Source organism: Bombyx mori, chromosome W, assembly GCF_030269925.1.
Source record: "Bombyx mori chromosome W, ASM3026992v2".
NCBI classification, from domain to species: Eukaryota; Metazoa; Arthropoda; class Insecta; order Lepidoptera; family Bombycidae; genus Bombyx; species Bombyx mori.
In genome coordinates this window covers 9107183-9132490 of record NC_085135.1, presented here as the reverse complement: position 1 = coordinate 9132490, position 25308 = coordinate 9107183, and the positions used below count along the sequence as shown (strand labels likewise).

The 25308-nt window shown below is 52.1% G+C and overlaps 1 protein-coding gene across 1 annotated transcript; it reads left to right on the top strand.

Annotated features, from left to right (window-relative positions):
- The first annotated feature begins 20484 nt into the window (after nt 1-20484).
- Nucleotides 20485-21735, top strand: LOC134201748 (sterile alpha motif domain-containing protein 1-like). The gene has a single exon (XM_062676997.1). It carries the CDS (start codon nt 20485-20487, stop codon nt 21733-21735), a length of 1251 nt encoding a protein of 416 aa, XP_062532981.1.
- The last annotated feature ends 3573 nt before the right edge of the window (nt 21736-25308 follow it).

Here is a 25308-nt window from a genome sequence, read left to right as displayed (position 1 = left end):
AAGTTCGGTGGCATCAGAAAGTGAGATCGAATTTAAGTGAGTCAGACTAGGAAACAGTTTTCCACAGCCAAAAACGAAACAACGTCGAAGCCGATAATAAACAAAATTGCGCATTAGAAAAAATGTGAAACTGTCTAAATTCTAATGATGGATAAAATTCCAAACATCAGTAAGCCTCGTAAATTCATGTTATTCATGATTGATGAATTAACGATAAGCGTACTTTTTTAGTTGTTCAGTCTTCAATCAAAAATATGAGAGACACATTTATGACTTGTAGACGTAGTCTAGAAGAATATTGGTTTGAAGTTCCCTAAATTGCACATCAAATTAGCAAACGTAACATTAAAGCTATTGCAAGAATTTGACTACACTGAATGACTTTATGAATTGACAAAAAGAGGTAACAATGAAAGAAAATCAGCACAAAACGAAAATACGTTTTTTTTAATGCTTATTGTAAGAATGACAACGTATGTAAGTATCTACTACCCTGCACGCAGTAGAATAGTTTAATAACATGTTTATCAATTGATTTCCTTGTCTCTATGACCGCGAACTAATAAAGTTTAGCAACAATACATCTTTGTAACAGCATAATTTGGTTTATACAATCGATCTAGTGATTTCGTGCGATCCGAGAATTATAAACGAAGTAGAAGTTGCAAACAGGTGAGATAAGATCGCCCGTGCATTTCTATGATCAAGTTATTGAAAATCGATGCATATCGACTGGTTATCTCAAAAACGTGTGTATTAGAAAAGTTCGGTGGCATCAGAAAGTGAGATCGAATTTAAGTGAGTCAGACTAGGAAACAGTTTTCCACAGCCAAAAACGAAACAACGTCGAAGCCGATAATAAACAAAATTGCGCATTAGAAAAAATGTGAAACTATCTAAATTCTGATGATGGATAAAATTCCAAACATCAGTAAGCCTCGTAAATTCATGTTATTCATGATTGATGAATTAACGATAAGCGTACTTTCTTAGTTGTTCAGTCTTCAATCAAAAATATGAGAGACACATTTATGACTTGTAGACGTAGTCTAGAAGAATATTGGTTTGAAGTTCCCTAAATTGCACATCAAATTAGCAAACGCAACATTAAAGCTATTGCAAGAATTTGACTACACTGAATGACTTTATGAATTGACAAAAAGAGGTAACAATGAAAGAAAATCAGCACAAAACGAAAATACGTTTTTTTTTAATGCTTATTGTAAGAATGACAATGTATGTAAGTATCTACTACCCTGTACGCAGTAAAATAGTTTAATAACATGTTTATCAATTGATTTCCTTGTCTCTATGACCGCGAACTAATAAAGTTTAGCAACAATGCATCTTTGTATCAGCATCATTTAGTCTATACAATCGATCTAGTGATTTCGTGCGATCCGAGAATTATAAACGAAGTAGAAGTTGCAAATAGGTGAGATAAGATCGACCGTGCATTTCTATGATCAAGTTATTGAAAATCGATGCATATCGACTGGTTATCTCAAAAACGTGTGTATTAGAAAAGTTCGGTGGCATCAGAAAGTGAGATCGAATTTAAGTGAGTCAGACTAGGAAACAGTTTTCCACAGCCAAAAACGAAACAACGTCGAAGCCGATAATAAACAAAATTGCGCATTAGAAAAAATGTGAAACTGTCTAAATTCTAATGATGGATAAAATTCCAAACATCAGTAAGCCTCGTAAATTCATGTTATTCATGATCCACAGATTCGGTAGAATCTGGCGCCAAGTTCCGTTCAAAAATCCCGTTGACGTTGTAAACGGAGCGCCAGACTACCGACTGTGTTTACTGTGAGCAGAACAGTTTTTTGAGGTTGCGAAATTTTATTTAATTCTACGGTACTTCTGGTTCCTAAATTGTATATTATATCAATCACTCACAGCTTTATTTTACTGATATTAACTAGTTATATCAATTACAACAATTAATCTACTTGAAATTATTAATTTTATCAACACAAACTATGGCTCGCTCAAAAATTTCGATCCTGACTTTTTTCGATGTAAAAAGTGACATGCCACAGACTATAAATATTCGAGAATGGTAATCTACGGCCGCCAGGGTGCGCTGGAATTATTCCTATTTGTAATGGATTTTATGACCTGGTAACTGAGACCTTTAAGTCATGTCTTATTTTAATTTATATTCATATTTTTATGAAAAATGATATTATGGAGTGAAATGAAATGTGATATTATGGAGTGAAATGAAATGAAGATGATTAATTTGAGACATTAATCAAATGGGATGAAATGAAATGAGATGAGATGATATGGAATGAAATATAATCTCAGTAAAATGGTGGTGGTCATTTATTAAGATCTCAGTGGACTTTTTGGAGGAAACCGAGAAGCTACGTACAGCGGCTTTGTTTAATTTTCCCACATTTGTGCACTTTCACAGATATTAAACAGTTAATAAACCACTATTATTACACATTTAAACCCGAAGAAACACTAAATAGACAAATTAAAACAAATCACACAACTTCACACCTCGCGTTCCCGCCAAAAAGTCATTATTCCTACATAAACTGTAGCTTCAAGGGGATAGTTTGCAGTTCTTATTGAACGGTTTATACAATAAATAACGTTAATGTTGTTACTGTTAGTATTTTAGTTTAAGTACTGCCGAAGCAAGTACTGTTGTTACTGTTGGAGAAACAATTTTGTTTTGTAATGTAATACCGAAATACTTTACGAGATGGCGTTACAAAAAATCCCTTCCCAAAACTATAAAACCGTTGTGATTGTCTACGAATAATAAATAATATAATAACTAATATTTATTCGTAGGTGATTGTTTAAGATGCTATGAATATTTCGGTTTTGATTTCATCAAAATAACTTGAACTTTACTATTGAATTCCGAAGAAAATTCTAATTAAGGCTGAGTTAAGTTCAGCTTTTTATTTAAGCCTCTTACTGTAGTTTTTAAATTACATTTATGCGGATTGATGTTTCAAGGCTTTCAGATTTTAATTTTAAATTCTGAAATAATTAAGAACAGCGTCATCTACCCTTCACATTTGAAACAAAATTTAATTCGGTTTAAATTTGTAAAAGTTGATGTTGATTATTATTACACTGTAACGCAGCGTTCCGTTTCGCGGGGCAACAGCAGCCAAAGGGAATGTGACTCAGGTCCGTGCCGCGACGACCCACCCCGCGCTACCCACGCCCGCGCATCTGTTGCATCATTCGCACCCCCAATTAGTGCGCGCCAGACTTTGAAGCGGAATACACGCGTCCCCGGTCGATACCGGAACTGACAACCCGAGAGTCTCATGCCAGTCGGGCACCTAACATTAAACTGGCAGCCCAAGCGCGGGCCCTTTAACTAGTATTTCGGAGTGAATCTACGTAATTACGACACGTACTCGTCGTCAGTCACGGCGTCAATCCGATTTTCAAGACGTTGAAGAAGAAATTGGTTCAACCGCGGGACCGACGCCAACATTTACCGCAAACAACATGACGTCATTACAAGAAAGTCAAATGGCAGCATTCGAACGCCTACTCGACCGAGTTTTTGAGCATAAAACTCAACTCGAATCATCAGCAACACCGACGTCGGAGCCGACATCGCCGCCTTCCTCGACGCCCGCTCACCATTCTGGGAACTTCACGTCATGCACGGCGCGGTTCAGCGGAGCGCCCGGCGACTCACTCGACGGTTTTCTTGACGCGGTCGAATCATACAAAGATTGTGCTGACGTAGGACACGCCATCGCGTTACGAGGACTCTCGATGTTACTAACCGGAAATGCAGCCGTGTGGTGGCAAGGCGTTAAAGCTAGCATCACTTCCTGGGACGACGCTTTATCATCGTTACGAAGCGCTTTCGGTGATTGCAGACCGCCCCATCGAGTCTACTTAGAGCTCTTCAAAATGTCGCAAGGACAAAGAGAGAAGACGGAGATCTTCGTTGCCAGAGCACGAGCCCTACTAGCTCGACTCCCACCTGGTGACCTTAGTGAGAAAGTTCAAATTGATATGCTTTACGGCCTTCTACACCGTCGTGTTCGTAAAAGATTAAGAAGAGACGAAATAACTTCATACGACACGTTATTAAAGAAAACGCGCCATATCGAGGACTCCTGCCCGTATCTTTAGACGTTTCGTAAAATAGTCCTCCACTCTTAACTCATCCGATGATGCTCCAGAATTCCCTCCAAACTTACTCGAGTTTGGTATTTTTAGTTGACCATTACAATATTCCTCAACTGACCTCGAGTTAGGTAATAATGATGAAAATTTGATCAAGCTAGCATCAAACCCATAGAGTTCTGTAGTCTATGGTCATTGTTTAATGTCAAAGTCAAGCTGCCGCTGTCTGTTTGACACTAGATGAACTTGTTTGATGTTTTGGTTGCTGAGTTATTCGTAAATATGTGTGCGTGCGGTAAATCTGAAAGTGTATTATTTATTTTCTAACCTATTATTATTTTAGATTTCGGATCCGGCTTTGTATTTTTATTCGCCGCTTTTGTGTGATTTTGGTTGCATCGTGTTGTTGAAGTGCTTTTCCACAACCACCAGTTTATTATTATTTAAATAAAACTTATAATCGCATTGACTTTATTTATCAGGTAGTAAGCAAAATATGACTCTTATGTAGGTAAATAAAATAAAGAGTTTCAAATGTCTAACCTCGAACTATTTACGTTATTAATAAATATTATCAAACTTAAATTATCAAAATATGCGCGAATCATGCACAGATCCAGGCCATTGCACAACAATATCATATATTTCCATTTGCGGTCCACATACTATTTGGACATCGATAGAAAACCAGCCTTGAGGAACGTTCAAGGTACGTCGCGACGTACCTTAACTTGACAGTTCGGTCACTTCACTCCGGTTAGGAAATTTTTCCAAGGACGTTTGAGTGGAGTTTATTTTTACGACTAATCATACCAAAACGCGTGTTGGAGGTTGAGTCGAGTCGAGTTAAGCTCGTGTAAACGACTAAAGATACGGGTGTAAATCTACGAGACCAGTCCGCCTGAATTTATTCATCATCCTCAGCGAGCGACGCCACGTTTATCGGGTAGTACCGTAGGCGAAGTTCCCGCCGGTACTTCGACTTCTTAGCATACATACGCGCGGATGACGAAGCGGAAAATATTCAACTCGGGCGCCGGTGGCGGCCCGCCACGCGACGACAGCGCTGCGCCGAGCACCGTTCGAGTCCCCGCGCCTCGCTACACGAACACTGATAATGTATCATCTACGTCGATTGTTAAAAGACTGTTCTGTGTTTATTGCAAAAAGTACGGACATATTCGTGATGAGTGTTTAAAATTAGCGTCAAAAACGAAATTCGACAACGAAAATACGCAAGCTGTATCCTCGTGTTACGGGTGTGGTACCAAAGGTGTTACTCGGTCTCAGTGTACAAAGTGTAACGCAAGTTATTACGCCGTCGACGCTGCACGGACCCGATGAGTCACATCCGATTTACCTATTGGTAAAGTAAATACACAGCTGTCAAGTTCAGTGAACTCTATTCATCGCGACAGCTCGTTGCATACAGCTTGCACTTCAAACACCGTAAAGTCGTCCATTTATATTAATAATCGTAAACAATGTTTTGTTGATAATGAAAATAATTATTATCCTACCGATTTTAAGGCGATTCTTCCTCCGCGCTTTTTCGGTACTGATAACAAGGTTAGACTTCAAAATTATTCTAGACTTAATCATAATATAAACAATAATATTAGTTCTAGGAATGGGCCCCTGATGCGTTACTCGAGTGGTACCGAACCAAAACATAGTTATTCCGAGGTACCAAGTGGCCGCGATAGGGTGACCATGATGAACGAAAATAGGGTGACCATGGAAAACGTCGGACATTTTTCGACGATTAATTCTAATGTGAAAAGTGTTGCCCAGAGTAACTCTACTGAGCACCAGGTTAGGTTAAGACCAATTTTAAGTGTTCAAATTTTAGGTATACGAGGTAATGCTTTGTTGGATACGGGAGCTAAGAGTAGCGTTACCGATGCGTTGCTTTATGAATTGCTGTTAAAGCATAACCATCCGTGTGAGGAAACCAGGCGTCGGGTGAGGCTTGCAGACGGTTCCGCGCGCACCCGCCGAGTTTTGCTCACTACTCTAGAAGTAAGGATAAGTCCCGAAGGGTCAGTAACCCTTGAATTTACTGTTTTTCCAGATGCTCAAAATAATGAAACTTTGCTTGGCATGGATTTTTTGGTGGCGGCAGGTATTGTGCTTGACTTTGCTTCATCCACTTGGCATTTTTCGGGAAAACGGGTTACCTATCCAATTGAATATGAGTGCCCTAAGCCATGCATGTTTGCTTCTACTGCTGACTTCCTGCGTGATGTTATCATTCTATGCTTGGTTCTATGCTTGGCTCCGATGAACGGCAGCAGCTATCACATTTATTGCAGCAGAATGGAGACATCTTTAGGGTGGGGGGAGCCCCAACCCTTTACGCCGAGCACCACATTGATACCGGTGATCATCCGCCTATATCGGTACCGCCGTATAGGCTCACTCCTGTGCTTCAACAGCGAGGAGAGGTTCTCGCAATCGATTTGTTCGGGCCACTGCCAGAAGGAGAGCAGGGGGAGCGATGGGTACTCCTGGTAGAGGATGTAGCTACAAGATGGGTAGAACTCTACGCACTTGTTGATGCCACCGCCGTGGCTTGCTCCCGAGTCCTACTGGAAGAGTATTTCCTTCGTTATGGCTTGCTTATGCGTCTAGGGGTGTAACACGTAAGTTCATGCCACGACGGGATAGCCCGTATCGCGTAGTAAAAATAGTTAGTCCTACAACGTACTTCATAGCAGACTTGTCAAACAATGTCATCGGCAAGTATCACACCGCGGATTTAACCCACTCTCCGTCAAATTCAAGTACGGATCCAATTATGCCAAAGAGGCAGAGAGGAAGGCCGCGTCTTCAGACTAACAGTCCCAAGTTGGACTCGGGACGCGTTCCCAACTTGGAGGGGGAGTATGTAACGCAACGTTCCGTTTCGCGGGGCAACAGCAGCCAAAGAGAATGTGACTCAGGTCCGTGCCGCGACGACCCACCCCGCGCTACCCGCGCCCGCGCATCTGTTGCATCATTCGCACCCCCATGCGCGCCAGACTTTGAAGCGGAATACACGCGTCCCCGGTCGATACCGGAACTGACAACCCGAGAGTCTCATACCAGTCGGGCACCTAACATTAAAACACTAATTAATTGAGCGTTTCATTAGCTTTTAAGCTGAGTGACTATTTATAATTTATTTTTATTAAGTAATAAATGAGCAAAAAATAATACTTAACAAAAAGATATGAAATCCGAACAAAAACAGTTTCACTGTAAAAAATTGCGCCAAGTCCACGTTTATAAAACTCATCTCAATAACATTTGCACTTTACAAAAAAAAGAAGACTTCAATAGCTTTCATTCTCTACAAAAAAATGTGAAAATAAAAAAATACCAAGAAACCGTCATAAAGATGAAAAAATTAAAAAAAAAATGTTGAAAATTTAAAAATAAAAAAATTAAAATTTTATCGTACTTGGCGCGCGTCATGAGTACCCCAAAATTTTTCGGAAGAATTTCAACCCGAGAAAAAAACCATTTTGCTTTAATATACAGTGAAAGCTGAAAAAGTTACCCAGGTTGTCTTTTTCGCTCTTGTTAGCGTTTTATGAGAAATTGAGACAGAACTACGGTAATTTTCAACAGCTCTCACTATATACCTATGGGCTATTATATGCCAAATCGACCACTTTTGCGTTCGACCCCTTTAGATTCAGCTGAAACTTTATTATTCTTTTCTACCCTTTGAAAAACATCTTTGAGAATTTTTTCAAATGTTTTGAAGCCAACGTATACATACGTATCGACTCGTAAGTAGCTTGTATTTGTATAAGCGAACACGAGAGGGTGTTAAGTTCAAATCATAAAAGATGAGTGGGAAATGAAAAAAATTCAAATAACATACGTATGAGATGTCGATTTTACTTAACTTTTGTAAAACTTATTATGAAATAATAATTCATTAATTACATTTATGCATTTCATAGGTTGACCTACTTATAAATTTCTAAACATTGAAAGGATGTTCATTTATCCTGAAAAATTTGGGGTACTCAATGACGCGCGCCAAGTACGATAAAATTTTTATTTTTTTATTTTTAAATTTTCAACAATTTTTTTTTTATTTTTTCATCTTTATGACGGTTTCTTGGTATTTTTTTATTTTCACATTTTTTTGTAGAGAATGAAAGCTATTGAAGTCTTCTTTTTTTTGTAAAGTGCAAATGTTATTGAGATGAGTTTTATAAACGTGGACTTGGCGCAATTTTTTACAGTGAAACTGTTTTTGTTCGGATATTGTTACATCCGACAGTAGTTTTCGTGTTAGCAAATAACCGATCCAGATCACTTTGGCTTCGCAGTTGCACTGCTGCATTCCCCTCACGCCGCCTGACATATATAGCGCCACGGTTACACCAACAATAAGCGTACCCTTCGTTCTTCGCTCTATTTCTAGCATCTCGAAATAAGATTCTATTTTCTTTAGTAAGCCTCTCATTGAAATATATATTTTGTGGTGGTCCAGGGGCATCCAAGTCATTACTTTTTATATTCCTACGTGATTTAGATGCTTTTAGTATTTGGTCACGCTTAGATCTACGCAGCAAACGAACAACAATTGGTCGCGGCATCCTATTTTGAAGTTCAGTTAAGCTAGGAGGAACTGCAGAACGGCGAGGCCCCACCCTAGTGATCCAGTCTACATCTTTCTCATCCAGTTCGACACCCAGCTTCTTAGTTGCAAGCTGAAAAGTATGTTGCAAATTCTCTGCTGGAGACTCCGGGATTCCAATCAACTCAATTTCATTTAACAGAATATTTTGAGCCTGTATGTTTATATCACTTTGTATTTGAGATACCGCCGATTTAAGATTCTTGAACTCAAGATCCCGTTTCTCTAGGTACTTCATACGGGTATCGTTGGCCTCAATTTTGGCCATAAGTTCTTCCATACGGTGATGGGAGTAATTTAAGGATTGAGTTACCTCTTCTAGTCTCATACTTATTTTACAAAGTTCCTCTGTCAGTCTTTTTATGTCATCTTTACTGTTCTCTGCAGTGGGCTCCTTCTTACGAGTCGTTATATTTTGGCCGTCATATGTACCTCTTATAGGAGTAAGACTGTTATCACCTCCTTTTTTGTGTGCAGCACAACAATCAGGACACTTCCAAATCTTTTTTCGATCTACAGGAACCAGAGAGATGTCTATACAGAGAGGACAGAAAATTTTCGTACAAGATGAGCTGGTACAACGAATAGAATCAAATTCTTTCGTTACCTTTAGACAACCGGCGCACTTCATTTTTAATTTAATTCGACTGAAAGTGTGTATAGTCAAGCAATTGATCCGTTTCCCTCACAGAGACAAACACGGTATGATTTCTCTCAAGACTGTTCTGCGTTACTAATCTTTGCCAAAGACGTCACAGTTTCGATTAAGTGCATCGTATAATGCACCTTACGCTTAATACTCGTGTATATTAACGAATATTGCTTGCGCGTAGCGCTTGTACTCGTAGCACACGTAACACTACCTTTTTTTTTTTTTTTTTTTCGGGTAGAGGGCCGAACCTCCTACGAGGTCCCCGCGCAAAAGGGGCGCGCGGGGTATGTGAGACTCAACGATCTGCATGGTGTTGTGAGCAGACCGCGGGCCCAAGGATTTTAGGACCCACCCACTAAACGACTCCCCTGCACTCTTACACCCGACGTCCGATCCCCTCCGAGGTCAGAACCCGGATGAGGTAGGGGGGCTACCGCGGTCAACACTACAACCAGACGGCGCGGCTCACCCCAAGGACGCCCAGCCGACGGAGCCTTCGAGGCGAATCGAAGGCTCTGAAACGTCGGCCGTCTCGGTACGGCAGCCCGTCGGGCTGCCCAGACGGTGCCGCTGGTGTCCCGGAATACCCCGCTGGACCAGAACCAGCCTGCCGGGTCGGGACGCCATACACCGTCGACCGGTCGCTCTATTCACTCCACGGCAGCGCGCTAGAGTGCTGGTAGCGCGCCGCGCGGCCTCACCCCCTCAGGTCGCCCCTTGACCTTCACCGGGGGGAGGCCGCCACCTACAGGGGACACGTAACACTACCTTTTTTTTTTTTTTTTTTTCGGGTAGAGGGCCGAACCTCCTACGAGGTCCCCGCGCAAAAGGGGCGCGCGGGGTATGTGAGACTCAACGATCTGCATGGTATTGTGAGCAGACCGCGAGCCCAAGGATTTTAGAGCCCACACACTAAACGACTCCCCTGCACTCTTACACCCGACGTCCGATCCCCTCCGAGGTCAGAACCCGGATGAGGTAGGGGGGCTACCGCGGTCAACACTACAACCAGACGGCGCGGCTCACCCCAAGGACGCCCAGCCGACGGAGCCTTCGAGGCGAATCGAAGGCTCTGAAACGTCGGCCGTCTCGGTACGGCAGCCCGTTGGGCTGCCCAGACGGTGCCGCTGGTGTCCCGGAATACCCCGCTGGACCAGAACCAGCCTGCCGGGTCGGGACGCGATACACCGTCGACCGGTCGCTCTAATCACTCCACGGCAGCGCGCTAGAGTGCTGGTAGCGCGCCGCGCGGCCTCACCCCCTCAGGTCGCCCTTGACCTTCACCGGGGGGAGGCCGCCACCTACAGGGGCCGGGACGTACGGGCGTATTCCCGCCTCCGGCCCCCGGCTCGACGGCGACGGATCGGTGCGGAAAGGGAAGAGCTCTCCCTCTCTCGCTCCGCCGCCTCCTTCTGCGAGATGGTGGACTCGCAGAAGTCGAGCATCGCCTTCCAGGACGCGTCGCTGCCGAGCATCGTAGCCACGACGCGCGGCAGCGAGAGGTCCTCTCCTATGACTGCGACGAGGGCGGCGCGCTGCTCGTCAAATCCAGAGCAACGCGCCAGCGTGTGTTCCGCTGTGTCATCCTCGTCGCGGTCCGCGCAGTGGTGGCACTGCGCCGTCGGTTCCCTTCCGGCTATTTTGAAAAGGTACCGGCCAAAACAACCATGGCCGGTCAACATTTGCGTCAGCCGGAAGGTGAGGCATCCGCGGTCGCGGCCCACCCAGTCCGCGAGAACCGGGCAGACCGCCTCGACGGTACGGAGGCCGGCCGACGGGTCCGCCAAGCGGCGAGACCACGCCTCCAGCACGGACCGCCGAGATTGGAGCCTCCGCGCTCGAACTACTCCTTCGCCGGGGCGCCCTTCCCCCCTAGAGCGAAGGTCGCTACGCCACCTGTAATCGGCAGCGAGCGCCTCCGCCTCCAGGTCCCAGGGTGGCGCCCCGGCGAGCAAGCACGCCGCCTCGAAAGAGACGGTGCGGTATCCTCGGATCGCCCTGACCGCGATCGCGCGCTGCGGACGTCGAAGCGCCGCGACGTTCTCGCGGGTCAGGGCGTGGCACCATACGGGCGCGCCGTATAGTGCCATCGACCGCACCACCCCATGTAGAGGCGGCGCGCCACCTGATCGGGACCCCCGACGTTTGGAAGCAGCCGGCTCAAAGAGCCGGCCGTCGCCATCAGTCGAGGGCCCAACTTCGCAAAGTGAGCGCGGAAGTTCCACCGACCGTCCAGTTCAAGGCCGAGGTACCGAAGACCGGTCACCCCGACCCCGACGCGGACGCCTCCGATCACGAGTTGAGCACCCAGAGGCGGCGCTCGTCCCGGCCCGTGAAACAACAGGGCCTGGGTTTTGTCGAGCGCCACCTCGAGTCCCAGCCGTCGGATCCTTGTGACGACGTGACACGTAACACTACCTTTTTTTTTTTTTTTTTTTCGGGTAGAGGGCCGAACCTCCTACGAGGTCCCCGCGCAAAAGGGGCGCGCGGGGTATGTGAGACTCAACGATCTGCATGGTGTTGTGAGCAGACCGCGGGCCCAAGGATTTTAGGACTCACCCACTAAACGACTCCCCTGCACTCTTACACCCGACGTCCGATCCCCTCCGAGGTCAGAACCCGGATGAGGTAGGGGGGCTACCGCGGTCAACACTACAACCAGACGGCGCGGCTCACCCCAAGGACGCCCAGCCGACGGAGCCTTCGAGGCGAATCGAAGGCTCTGAAACGTCGGCCGTCTCGGTACGGCAGCCCGTCGGGCCGCCCAGACGGTGCCGCTGGTGTCCCGGAATACCCCGCTGGACCAGAACCAGCCTGCCGGGTCGGGACGCGATACACCGTCGACCGGTCGCTCTATTCACTCCACGGCAGCGCGCTAGAGTGCTGGTAGCGCGCCGCGCGGCCTCACCCCCTCAGGTCGCCCCTTGACCTTGACCGGGGGGAGGCCGCTACCTACAGGGGCCGGGACGTGCGGGCGTATTCCCGCCTCCGGCCCCCGGCTCGACGGCGACGGATCGGTGCGGAAAGGGAAGAGCTCTCCCTCTCTCGCTCCGCCGCCTCCTTCTGCGAGATGGTGGACTCGCAGAAGTCGAGCATCGCCTTCCAGGACGCGTCGCTGCCGAGCATCGTAGCCACGACGCACGGCAGCGAGAGGTCCTCACCTATGACCGCGACGAGGGCGGCGCGTTGCTCGTCGAATCCAGAGCAACGCGCCAATGTATGTTCCGCTGTGTCTTCCTCACGTAACACTACCTTTTTTTTTTTTTTTTTCGGGTAGAGGGCCGAACCTCCTGCGAGGTCCCCGCGCAAAAGGGGCGCGCGGGGTATGTGAGACTCAACGATCTGCATGGTGTTGTGAGCAGACCGCGGGCCCAAGGATTTTACACTACCTTTTTTTGTATTTTCGGGTAGAGGGCCGAACCTCCTACGAGGTCCCCGCGCAAAAGGGGCGCGCGGGGTATGTGAGACTCAACGATCTGCATGGTGTTGTGAGCAGACCGCGGGCCCAAGGATTTTAGAGCCCACCCACTAAACGACTCCCCTGCACTCTTACACCCGACGTCCGATCCCCTCCGAGGTCAGAACCCGGATGAGGTAGGGGGGCTACCGCGGTCAACACTACAACCAGACGGCGCGGCTCACCCCAAGGACGCCCAGCCGACGGAGCCTTCGAGGCGAATCGAAGGCTCTGAAACGTCGGCCGTCTCGGTACGGCAGCCCGTCGGGCCGCCCAGACGGTGCCGCTGGTGTCCCGGAATACCCCGCTGGACCAGAACCAGCCTGCCGGGTCGGGACGCGATACACCGTCGACCGGTCGCTCTAATCACTCCACGGCAGCGCGCTAGAGTGCTGGTAGCGCGCCGCGCGGCCTCACCCCCTCAGGTCGCCCCTTGACCTTCACCGGGGGGAGGCCGCCACCTACAGGGGCCGGGACGTACGGGCGTATTCCCGCCTCCGGCCCCCGGCTCGACGGCGACGGATCGGTGCGGAAAGGGAAGAGCTCTCCCTCTCTCGCTCCGCCGCCTCCTTCTGCGAGATGGTGGACTCGCAGAAGTCGAGCATCGCCTTCCAGGACGCGTCGCTGCCGAGCATCGTAGCCACGACGCGCGGCAGCGAGAGGTCCTCTCCAATGACCGCGACGAGGGCGGCGCGTTGCTCGTCAAATCCAGAGCAACGCGCCAGCGTGTGTTCCGCTGTGTCTTCCTCGTCGCGGTCCGCGCAGTGGTGGCACTGCGCCGTCGGTTCCCTTCCGGCTATCTTATGCAAGTACCGGCCGAAACATCCGTGGCCGGTAAGCATTTGCGTCAGCCGGAAAGTGAGGCATCCGCGGTCGCGGCCCACCCAGTCCGCGAGAACCGGGCGGACCGCCTCGACGGTACGGAGGCCGGCCGACGGGTCCGCCAAGCGGCGAGACCACGCCTCCAGCACGGACCGCCGAGATTGGAGCCTCCGCGCTCGAACTACTCCTTCGCCGGGACGCCCTTCCCCCCTAGAGCGGAGGTCGCTACGCCACCTGTAATCGGCAGCGAGTGCCTCCGACTCCAGGTCCCAGGGTGGCGCCCCGGCGAGCAAGCACGCCGCCTCGAAGGAGACGGTGCGGTATCCTCGGATCGCCCTGACCGCGATCGCGCGCTGCGGACGTCGCAGCGCCGCGACGTTCTCGCGGGTCAGGGCGTGGCACCATACGGGAGCGCCGTATAGTGCCATCGACCGCACCACCCCCATGTAGAGGCGGCGCGCCACCTGATCGGGACCCCCGACGTTTGGAAGAAGCCGGCTCAGAGAGCCGGCCGTCGCCATCAGCCGAGGGCCCAATTTTTCGAAGTGAGCGCGGAAGCTCCACCGACCGTCCAGTTCGAGGCCGAGGTACCGAAGACCGGTCACCCCGACCCCGACGCGGACGCCTCCGATCACGAGGTGGGCACCCAGAGGCGGCGCTCGTCCCGGCCCGTGAAAGAGCAGGGCCTGGGTTTTGTCGAGCGCCACCTCGAGCCCCAACCGTCGGATCCTGGTGACGACGTGTGCCACGCCTGCGCACGCCAGACGGGCAGACTCCCGGTAGTCCCTCCCCGGAGCTACGACCAACGTGTCGTCAGCGTAACAAATTACGCTGAGCCCGGGGAGGGGTCCCCGAACGACGCCCCGCAGGACCCAGTCGTAGCCGATGTTCCACAGCAGGGGGCCCAGGACGGACCCCTGCGGAACACCGCGCTCGACGGGGAAGCGGTATATCGCCCCACCGTGTCCGATGCACTGGATCGACCTGCCCTCGAGGTAGGAGCCGATCAGTCGGCGGAGGTATGCGGGGACGCCGTGATACTCCAGCGCCCCCGCGATCACCGACCAGGGCAGGGTGTTGAAGGCGTTCCTTACGTCTAAGGATAACGCCATCGCCACCCCGCCCCGGGATACGGCTTCGTCGGAGAGGGCACGCACGCGCAGTATCGCGTCGATCGTCGAGCGGCCCTCTCTGAAGCCGTATTGCTCCGCCGAAAGATCGGGACCCGTCTCGGTCAGGTGCCGGACGATGCGGGCCGCGACGATCCTCTCGAGCATCTTGCCCGCTTCGTCCAGCAACACGATGGGGCGATAGCCCGCGGGTGAGTCCGCGGGGCGCCCGTCCTTCCGCAGAAGGACCAGTCTGCCCGTCTTCCATTTCGACGGGAACCGTCCCGACTCGAGGCACGCTTCGAAAAGCCCCCCGAGCCGGTCCCCTAGGGCCTCGAAGGCCAAGCTCCAGACCCGGCCGTGAACACCGTCAGGGCCGGGGGCCGCGTCCTTCGCTCTCATTCTGGACACGGCCGCATGGATCTCCGCCCCCGTGATTGGGGGAGGGGGCTCCTCGGCAGCGGGAACGCTGGGGCGACGCGGAGGCGTGCCCCACGTGGCGTCCATCTGGGGGGGCTCAAAGTCCCCCCCCGCTGCTGGCGGGAACAGTGCCGCAACAATTTCCCGCAGCTGCCGAGGCTGGAGCCGCTCGGTCACCGGGAGCGCCCACGGTTGCAGTTTCCTGCGAACCATCTTGTATGGGCGCCCCCAGGGATCTTCGTCGAGCGACTCCAGGAGAGTCTTCATGCTCTGCTTCTTGGCCTCGCCGATGGCCAGCTGCAGCGCCGTCTGCTTTTGACGACAGTCAGCGTGCAGCTGGGCCGCCGTCTCCGCGAACGCAGCGTCGCGACGACGGCGGCGGCGGTGGCGTGCGCTCCGGCGGCGTGCCCTCACGCACTCCTCACGGAGTCTTGCGATCTCGGGCGACCACCAGAACGCACCCCCACGTGGTGCTCGGGGGCCGACCCGGGGCATGGCGGCATCGCAAATGTTTGCCATGGTGCCCCGGAACCAGTCGACCTCCGCATCCACGTCCGCGAGCCGCGCGGGTTTTGGCGCCCACGCAGCAACAGCGGCCGCCTCCATCAGCAACTCCTTGTTCATCCGTTTCAAGGCCCACCTGGGGAACGAACGGGGCGCACCTTGCGGGAGCTCCTCCTCGCCGCGGGCGCCCGCGGCTGACGACGACGACAAGGAGGAGGCGGAGAGCTCGAATCGGACGTATCTGTGGTCCGAGAGCGTCTCCGCCCCCACGAGTACGCGCCAGCCGCGGGTGCGCCGCACGGCGGACGGGGACGCGAACGTCACGTCCACGTGAGATTCCCCGTTCCACCGCACGCAAGTCGCGACCGTGCCTCTGTTTAGGAGACAGAGGCCGGTCGCGATCGCCCACTCCGAAAGGGCCTCGCCTCGTGCATCCGTGCGGGGGGAACCCCAAGCCGTGCACTTGGCATTGAAGTCCCCCGCGACGATGACAGGGCGGGACCCGAGGCGGTGTAAAAGCGCCTCGAGCCCGCCCAGAAACCGCTCGAACTCGGCGAGGCTCCTGTTCGGAGAAAAGTACGCCCCGATCACGACGGTCCCGTCGATCCTAGCCGCGACGTACCCGGGTCCCCTGGCCACCATTTCCAAGGGGGGTAACGCCGCGGACTGTCTCAACACAATGGCCACGGAGCCGTCGACGTCCCCCATCCAGCAGTCCTGGTCGGTGGGGACGAAGTACGGCTCCGCAGCGACAGCGACGTCGATTGACCACTCCGCCATGGTGTGGACGAGGAGATCCTGTGCCCTGGCGGAGTGGTTCAAATTACTTTGAAGGAAGCGATGGACACAACCCATTACGGGGCTACGTCCATCGCTCCCTCGTCTGTCCCGCCCTGCGGCTCGACAACAGCCGCGGCGGGAACTGACTCGCCGGCAGCCCTTGTTGCAGCCGGCTTCTTTTTCTTTCCGCCCCTCCTCGTTTTTGTAGAGGAGGGGGCGGACTTGCACGCCGGGCCCCCGGCCCGGTGGTCGGCCTTCCTTTTAGCCGCATCGCACAAGACGCAGTGCGGCGCGGCTGCGGTGCAGGAGGCTGCCTTGTGCCCCGGTTGGCCGCAGCGGAAGCACAGGTTGCTGCGGTCCACTGTCGAGGGGCACTTGGCGAGGCCGTGGCCGGTGCCGAAGCACCGAAGACAGCGCCACGGCCTGCTCTCCTGCAGTTGCACGTGGGCCACAACCCAGCCCACGCGCAGCCATCCTGGGCTATCTGAAGGCCGACCCTGTGGAGGGGTGGCCAGGAGGTTCGCCGTCCGATGGGGCAACGCGCCCACGCCGTCCGGGTACCGGAGTAGGTTGCCCGGAGCTCCCCGACTTTGACGTCGGCGAGGGCGCAGTTGCCCTGCGACGCGATGGCCGCGGCGACCTCCTCCTTCGTGGCGCACTCGTCGAGGCCCGTAATCTTCACCTCCACCATTTTTACGGGCCGCGCGATGCGCACCACCTCGGGCTCCGGCAGGATCTCCCTCAGCCGGGCCGCCAATTTTTCGGCCGCGGCGTTGGTGTTCGGGCCGGGGCACTCTACCAGGCGGGCCCCGTTGGCCGTCTGCCGGACCTTCAGGCCACCCTCCACGCCGAGGGCGTCCACATTCACGCCACCGCGCGCCCGGGTCATCACCTCGTGATAGGTGATGCCCTTTTCTTTTGCGGCCGGCAGCAGCTCTACGACCACTGCAGCCGACCGCGGGGCGCGCGGCCTTCTTCGTCCAGTTCGACCCCTCGGCTCCGCTCGACCCTGTTGGCGGGGAGCGTTGGCCGCAGGGGCGGGCTTGGGGCGCGGCGCGGCAGGCACCGCTACCTTTTTGGGCCCTCGCCGCACCACCGTCGTCCAGGCCTCATCCATGTTGGCCGGGGCGGGGGGCAGTGGGCGGGGCTGGGGGGTCAGTGCCGGTTTGGCGGCGTTGACGCCTCCCTTCTTCTTTGTCCGGCTCCTGCCGGGCCCTGCCTTCACAGGCTGGGGCGGAGCAGGAGCGGACGTCGGTTTTCTTGCAGGGGCCGTGGGTGCCGGCACCCCCGCAGCCGCGGGTATAGGTGCAGCCGCAGTGGGAGTTCGCGCGGGTGTCGCTTTCTTTCCGCTGTATGTCTTTACAGCGGGCTGCACCCTCCTGTGGGGCGCCGGCACAGGCGCACTGTCTTTCGCCTTATGGGCGAGGGGCGGCCGCGCACGCTCCACCTTCGAGCTGCGCGCCTCCTGTATAAAGAGCTGCCGCCTCAACTCTTCGACCTCGCTGAGGCCTTCCACTTCGGGCGGAGGAGGGACAGGGGCCGAGCTGCGTTGCCGCTCGATGAGGTCGGCAACCATCGTTCGCAACTCGGCCATGTCCACTTTAAGTTGCCCATTCTCCGACTGAAGATGCGCATTCTCCGTCGACACTTGTTCAAGGCGGGCGTGCAGTAGGGCCACTTCCTGCCGCAAGCCCGCCGTCTCGGCGTTTGTGGTGCGGTCCACGACGTCCTGCAACAAAAATAAAAAAAAAGTAGCCCATGTTCATCAGGGACAATGTCGGCTTCTAATGGAAAAAGAATTTTTCAAATCGGTCCAGTAGTTTCGGAGCCTATTCGAAACAAACAAATCTTTCCTCTTTATAATATTAGTATAGAAGTATAGATTACTTTATTCTATCATCAATAGTTTTCGCAGGGCACGCGATTTAAAGAATATATTAGGTGAATTTTTTACACCTTGGGTTACATTATTGGAATTTTAGTAAGGATCCCTAATTTAAAAAAAAAAAATATAGCCTATGTCACTCGGAAATACTGTAGCTCCTAAACAGTGAAAGAATTTTTCAAATCGGTTCAGGAGTTTGGAAGCTTATTCGAAACAAACAAACAAACAAATATTTCCTCTTTATAATATTAGTATAGATTACTTTATTCTATCATCAACAGTTTTCGCAGCGCACGCGATATAAAGAATATTTTAGGTGATTTATTTACACCTTTGGTTACATTATTGAAGTTTTAGTAAGGATCCCTAACTTTTTTCAAAAAATATTATACCCTATGTTACTCGGAAATACTGTAGCTTCTAAACAGTGAAAGAATTTTTCAAATCGGTTCAGTAGTTTAGAAGCCTATTCGAAACAAACAAACAAACAAATTTTTCCTCTTTATAATATTATTATATATATAAGTATAGATTACTTTATTCTATCATTAACAGTTTTCGCAGCGCACGCGATATAAAGAATATATTAGGTGAATTTTTTACACCTTGGGTTACATTATTGGAGTTTTAGTAAGGATCCCTAACTTTTTTCAAAAAATATTATACCCTATGTTACTCGGAAATACTGTAGCTTCTAAACTGTGAAAGAATTTTTCAAATCGGTTCAGTAGTTTGGAAGCCTTTTCGAAACAAACAAACAAACAAACAAACAAATCTTTCCTCTTTATAATATTAGTATAGATTACTTTATTCTATCATCAACAGTTTTCGCAGCGCACGCGATATCTATACTAATATTATAAAGAGGAAAGATTTGTTTGTTTGTTTGTTTCGAATAGGCTCCGAAACTACTGGACCGATTTGAAAAATTTTTTTTCCATTAGAAGCCGACATTGTCCCTGATGAACATAGGCTACTTTTTTAATTTTTTTTTTTTTTGTTTCATGTGTGTTTTAATGTTTCCGAAGCGAAGCGAGGGCGGGTCGCTAGTAAAGAATATTTTAGGTGATTTATTTACACCTTGGGTTACATTATTGAAGTTTTAGTAAGGATCCCTAACTTTTTTCAAAAAATATTATACCCTATGTTACTCGGAAATACTGTAGCTTCTAAACAGTGAAAGAATTTTTCAAATCGGTTCAGTAGTTTAGAAGCCTATTCGAAACAAACAAACAAACAAATCTTTCCTCTTTATAATATTAGTATAGACATCGCATGCCTTCCCCACCGAATGCAGTTCCGCCTTGTCGTGGCGGTGGGGCTTAAGCGTGCGTCCCTAAAATCGCGTGCAGAGGAATCTGTGTGGGACGCCGCGACAAAGAGAACTGCACCCAGCTCTCCTCGGCCGCCTCTGCATTCTGCGGGGGCTACCTTAAGAGAGAGCGAGGGACCCTCTCCACGCCCTTTGCACTGGCAAAGGGTGCCATTCTGGGGATGAGGGATTGGCTCTCGGGAGCCTGATGAGCCAGCGGCACTTTTGTGTCTTCCGGCTGCGGGTTGCCATGTCCCCGGCTTCGGCTACAGGGGAAAGCCTTCCAGATATGGGAGGTACCGGTTCGCCGGCGTGGCTCCGCACCGCGTTGTGGGCGATGGACAGGCTTCGACCACCGTCGGCCAAACCGTAAACCCCAGTCATGGGGAACGGGGGCTTCTGCCTTTACTGGTCGAAGCCGCGAGGATGCAAACCTCTTCAAAAATGCCCCAATCCCAAGCTCGACACCCGGCGATGGGATGTATGGCTGGAGGGTTTCCAGTTCCGAGGGTGTCGTAGATCCCAGGGGACCAAACCCCTGGTTAATAAAAAAGGAATTCATAGACATGATGGACAATTGTGCAAAGTTAGTACCCCAGGAGGGTACCGCCCGCGAGTCGGGCGGAGAATCCTTCCGTGCTTCCACCTCAGTGGAAGCACGCTGCCCCACGTATTCTGGGGGGGGCAACAATTGTCAGGATGAAGGAGGCTGTGCGACGGGCAGCGGAATTCCCGTCGAACCGAGGTGCTCTCCGATCGCCGGCTCGATGCGCTCTGCGCTCGCCAGCGACTCGGGTGCAATCAACCCCACCAGACCATCGGTGGGGAAAAAGAGGGGGCGAAGAAAAACCCCATTGCCAACTTCCAATGACGGCAGCGCGTCATCTTCCGGTACTGAGGTGCCGGAAAAGACGATGGCCATCGAGGAGGTGACTCCGGTGGTTTCGGGGTCTGCTGCTGCGTCGGAAGACGCGATGCCTGCTCCCCAGTGGGCACCAGTAAGGAGGAGGGGCGCGGTGTCAGCGGCGACGTCGGTGGAGTCGATGTCGACGTCGGCTGCGTCCCTGGCTAGTGGGGACGAGACGTTCCGGGACCTCGACCTTGCGCTTGTTAATTTGGGTAAGCTGCTGTCGACTGTGGCTGCTAAGGGCGCCGAGCCAGGCAGCAGTTATTGGAAAAGGCTCCGGGAGGCAGCCGCTATGGTTAAAACGAGGCTGATCCCCACCATGTCCAAGCTCCATGACTTGGTAGCGAGCCGAGAGGTGGAGAGCAAAGGTCACGTCTCTCAGTTTGACTCCAGAGAGAGTCGCATCCCGGGAGACACCCTGGCCTTGCGGGGAGCGACTCCCCTGTTGCCGAGGCCCGCGCTGGCACGCGCTGGGCCCCCCGCGGGGGCGATGGATACTACTGTGCACTTGCGGTCCGCGATGAGTGTGGTGGCACCCATGCCAGAGCCCACCTCCGAGGCCCCTGTTCCGCTGGCGCCTACTCCTGCGATCCCTCGCCCTCCACGAAGGGTTGAGCTAAGGCCTGCGCCACCTCCGCGGATATCGGCCGCCCCTGCATCTGCACGTAGAGGAAAGATAAACCCTACGCCAGCGCGGGCTGAGGACATCCGTTCGCCACTGGCGAGGATGGTGGATGAGAGGCCAGCGCTACCGCGGCCCAGGCCTGCAGAGCCGCCTCTTTCGCCCTCGCGTGCTGCGGGGTCACAGAGGCCATACAACATGGCTGCTGGGACGGAAGAAGTAGACAACTCCCTCCCAAGCAGAGAGGAATGGTGGCCTGCATTTCGCGGGCGGTGGCGGTTGAGGTTAGCAAGCACTTTGCCAGCCTCGAGAAGATACTCCGCTCCTCCATTGGCTCCGGGGACTGTGTCCCGGCGCCAACAAACGCCGCCGTCCCGCGGGGCCAGGCCGCCCGGCCGACCTCCACCCCCACCTCATCCACAAGGTTGGCACGACGTGGAGGCCGCAATCAAAATAACAGGGGTACGGGTGCCCAGAATCCTGCCCTGAAATCCCAGCCCAGTCCCCTTCCTCCTCCCCCGTCAAGCATGGACGAGGGCTGGACGGAAGTGATGAAGCGGGGCAAGAAAGGTAGGCAAAAGACAGAGGCTCTGACAGCTCCCAGAGGGGCTCGAGCGCTGACCGCTGCAGCCCGAAGTCCAAAGCGCTGGTGGCCGTGGCTGCTCCTCGCGAGGGTCGAGCACCGGCCACCAACAAGAAGCAGAACGCCAAGAAGAAGAAGACGCGCGCAGCGCGGTCGGCTGCCGTCGTAGTGACGTTGCTGCCAGCCGCCGCCGAAAAGGGCATCACCTATAATGAGGTGATGGCCTAGGCGCGCGCGGCCGTCAACTTAGCGGAAATCGGGGCAGAGGAAGGCCTCTGCTTCTGGCATACCGCCAATGGAGCGAAGCTGCTGGAGTGTCCCGGTGCGGATAGTTCTGGTGTCGCAGACAGACTAGTGGCGACGCTCCGCGTGGCGCTGCCGGAGAATGAGGTGCGCGTGCACAGGCCGGTGAGGATGGCCGAGATCAGGATCACCGGCCTGGACGACTGTGCCACCAAGGAGGAGGTGGCAGCTGCGATAGCCGCCCAAGGTGGATGTGCCTTGGAGAGCGTGACCGTGGGCGAACTTCGCTTAGGGTACTCCGGAGCTAGGTCAGCGTGGGCGCGCTGCCCTGTGGAGGCAGCCACTTCCTTGGCCACTCCTCCGCCGGGAAGGTCAATGGGGGATCCGAGGAGACAGCGCGTGGGCTGGATAGCGGCCCACGTGCGTCTCCAAGAACCACGTGCCTGGCGATGCTTCCGGTGCTTTAGCAGCGGGCACGGCCTCGCTAGGTGCACCAGCTTAGTTGACTGCAGCGGTCTATGTTTCCGCTGCGGCCAACCGGGTCATAAAGCGGCGTCCTGCACGGCCGCCCCGCACTGCGCTCTGTGCGCTGCGGCCGGGCGTAGGGCAAACCACCGGGCGGGAGGCAAGGCTTGCTTCCCGTCCAGTGTTAATACTGAACGCAACCGGCGCCGAAAATCAAGGCGCCGGCAGAAGAGAAGGTTGGTCAGAGGAGCACTGGCCAATGCAATCCCCACTGCGGCGCCGGTGCCGGAGGGTGGGGGCAGCAGTGAAGAGGAGGGGGCGATGGATGTGGTTCAACAGTAATGGACCGCACCTATCGCTTCCTCCAAGGAAACCTGAACCACTCCGCCAGAGCTCAGGACATGCTGTCTCAGAGCATGGCGGAGTGGTCCATAGACGTGGCTGTGGTCGCCGAGCCGTACTTCGTTCCCCCGGCAAATGATTGCTGGTTCGGGGACGATGGCGGCCTGGCGGCCATAGTCATAAGAAGAGACGCGACGATCCCCCCCTTGGCGATGGTGACCAAGGGCCAAGGGTTCGTCGCGGTGCAGCTGGAAGGGACCGTCGTGATCGGGGCGTACTTCTCTCCGAATAGGCCTACTGTCGAGTTCGGGCATTTCCTGGGCGGGATCGGGGCGATTGCTCGCCGCCTCGGTCCTCGTCCAGTGATTCTAGCGGGGGACCTCAACGCGAAGTCTGTCGCATGGGGCTCCCCCCGCTCGGACGCTCGTGGTAGGCTGTTGGAGAGGTGGGCGAACGTGACCGGCCTCTATTTGTTGAATAGAGAGAGGGTCGGTTGCGACGTGCGTGCGGTGGCAGGGCGAGTCTATTGTGGACGTTACGTTCGCAAGCCCGGCCATCGCACGCCGTATCCGCGACTGGAGAGTTATGGAGGGGGCGGAGACACTGTCAGATCACCGATATATTCGGTTTGATCTCTCCGCCCGCTCCGCAGTCGCGGACGTCCACGGGGACCACCCCCGTGGTGCGTCCCGGTCATTCCCCAAGTGGGCACTGAAGCGCCTGAATAAGGAGCTCCTGATGGAAGCCTCTACGGTGGCGGCGTGGGCGCCCATGCGTCCACACCCAGTTGAGGTCGAGGACGAAGCGGGGTGGTTCCGGGACACGATGCGTCGCATCTGTGACGTGGCAACGATCCGGTGGCGTTCGCGGTGGTAGAGGCCCAGCTGTTCGAAACATAGCAACCCTATTTTCCTCACCGCGGCGGCAGCGGGGGAGAGGCGTGATGTGACAGAATAAAACGACGTGCATCGACGAAAAACACAATCATTGTCGGTCCCGTAAAACTGTATTAACTTTGATCCGATTAATAAACCAGCTTTAAATACAGTCCACTTTTATTCGTATAAGCCTTGCACCCAACATCTCATCGCAACGGCGCCAACATATGATCATATCAACATATGATATATCGCGCGCTGAAGACCGAAGAAGGCGAATAAGTTAGAAGGCGAATAAGTTATTTTAAAAGTTTAGTATTAAAATAAAATTGTGAATTTAAATCTAAATCTAGTGTCAAGCAAATGATACACTACAATAATAGTTTAAAGCTATACCTAACGAAATGTGTAAATGTAAATTATATATTAGCGATGAAATGAACAAGCGTGAAAAGCAAAGCTCTTGTGTTATTTTATGTTGTGTTTAATAAAAACTTAATGAGAAGTATAAAAAGTGATTGACAAAAATGAGAAGAATGACCTTTGGACCTTTTGTTAATAGTGAAAATGTTGACGGTAGCAATTAATTGTTATGGTTATGAATGTTAATGTTAATGTTAATGAGGAATGGAAAGAATAAAATATAAGGAACGATCTTACGTATCTTTTCTTTGTAAACCTCCTGTGACTTGATCCTATGAGACCTTGAATAATGGTGATGGTTGTGTTGTACTCAGCTGATGCGGCAATGTTGTACGTTTGTTGGATTGTTGTTTTTTAAATGTTGTCGGTGAGCTGGATTCGGACTTCTTCTGTAGATAATTATGGGCGTTCCACGAAGATAATCCACCTGAGGCGCTGCTTGAATTTGAAGTGTAGGTAGGCGTTGAAAAAACTGAAGATCTTCTTTTTCAAGCAGTGGCGACGAATTTCCAGCGGAATGTAGACCCACGAAGGTTGATAGGCGTCCTAGGCTCCAAAAGACTTCTTTGAAAGACCCGATGTACTATCTTCTTCCGATAATGTTGAGGTTTGAAGGACCATATGGTGGCGCCGTTGCGATGAGATGTTGGGTGCAAGGCTTATACGAATAAAAGTGGACTGTATTTAAAGCTGGTTTATTAATCGGATCAAAGTTAATACAGTTTTACGGGACCGACAATGATTGCGTTTCGTCGATGCACGTCGTTTTATTTTGTCACTCCACGCCTCTCCCCCGCTTCCGCCGCGGTGAGGAAAATAGGGTTGCTATGTTTCGAACATGCTCCCCGGGTTGAAGAACTTCAAATATTGACTGGTAGCGGGCATATGTTGTTGTAAGCGCGTCGTATAACACCTTTCTTGGTTAAGATATCTGCCACACGTGTAATTCCATCTCGTCCAGGACAAAGGCGAATAATGCGTCCGAGCAGCCACATAAGAGGTGGTAGTCCCTTCTCCTTGATGACAACCATCATACCTTCTTTTAAGTCTCCCTTTTGAATCGGCCATTTCATTTTTTGTTGTAGCCACACGACGTACTCATTGGAGAATCGCTGCCAAAAATGCTGC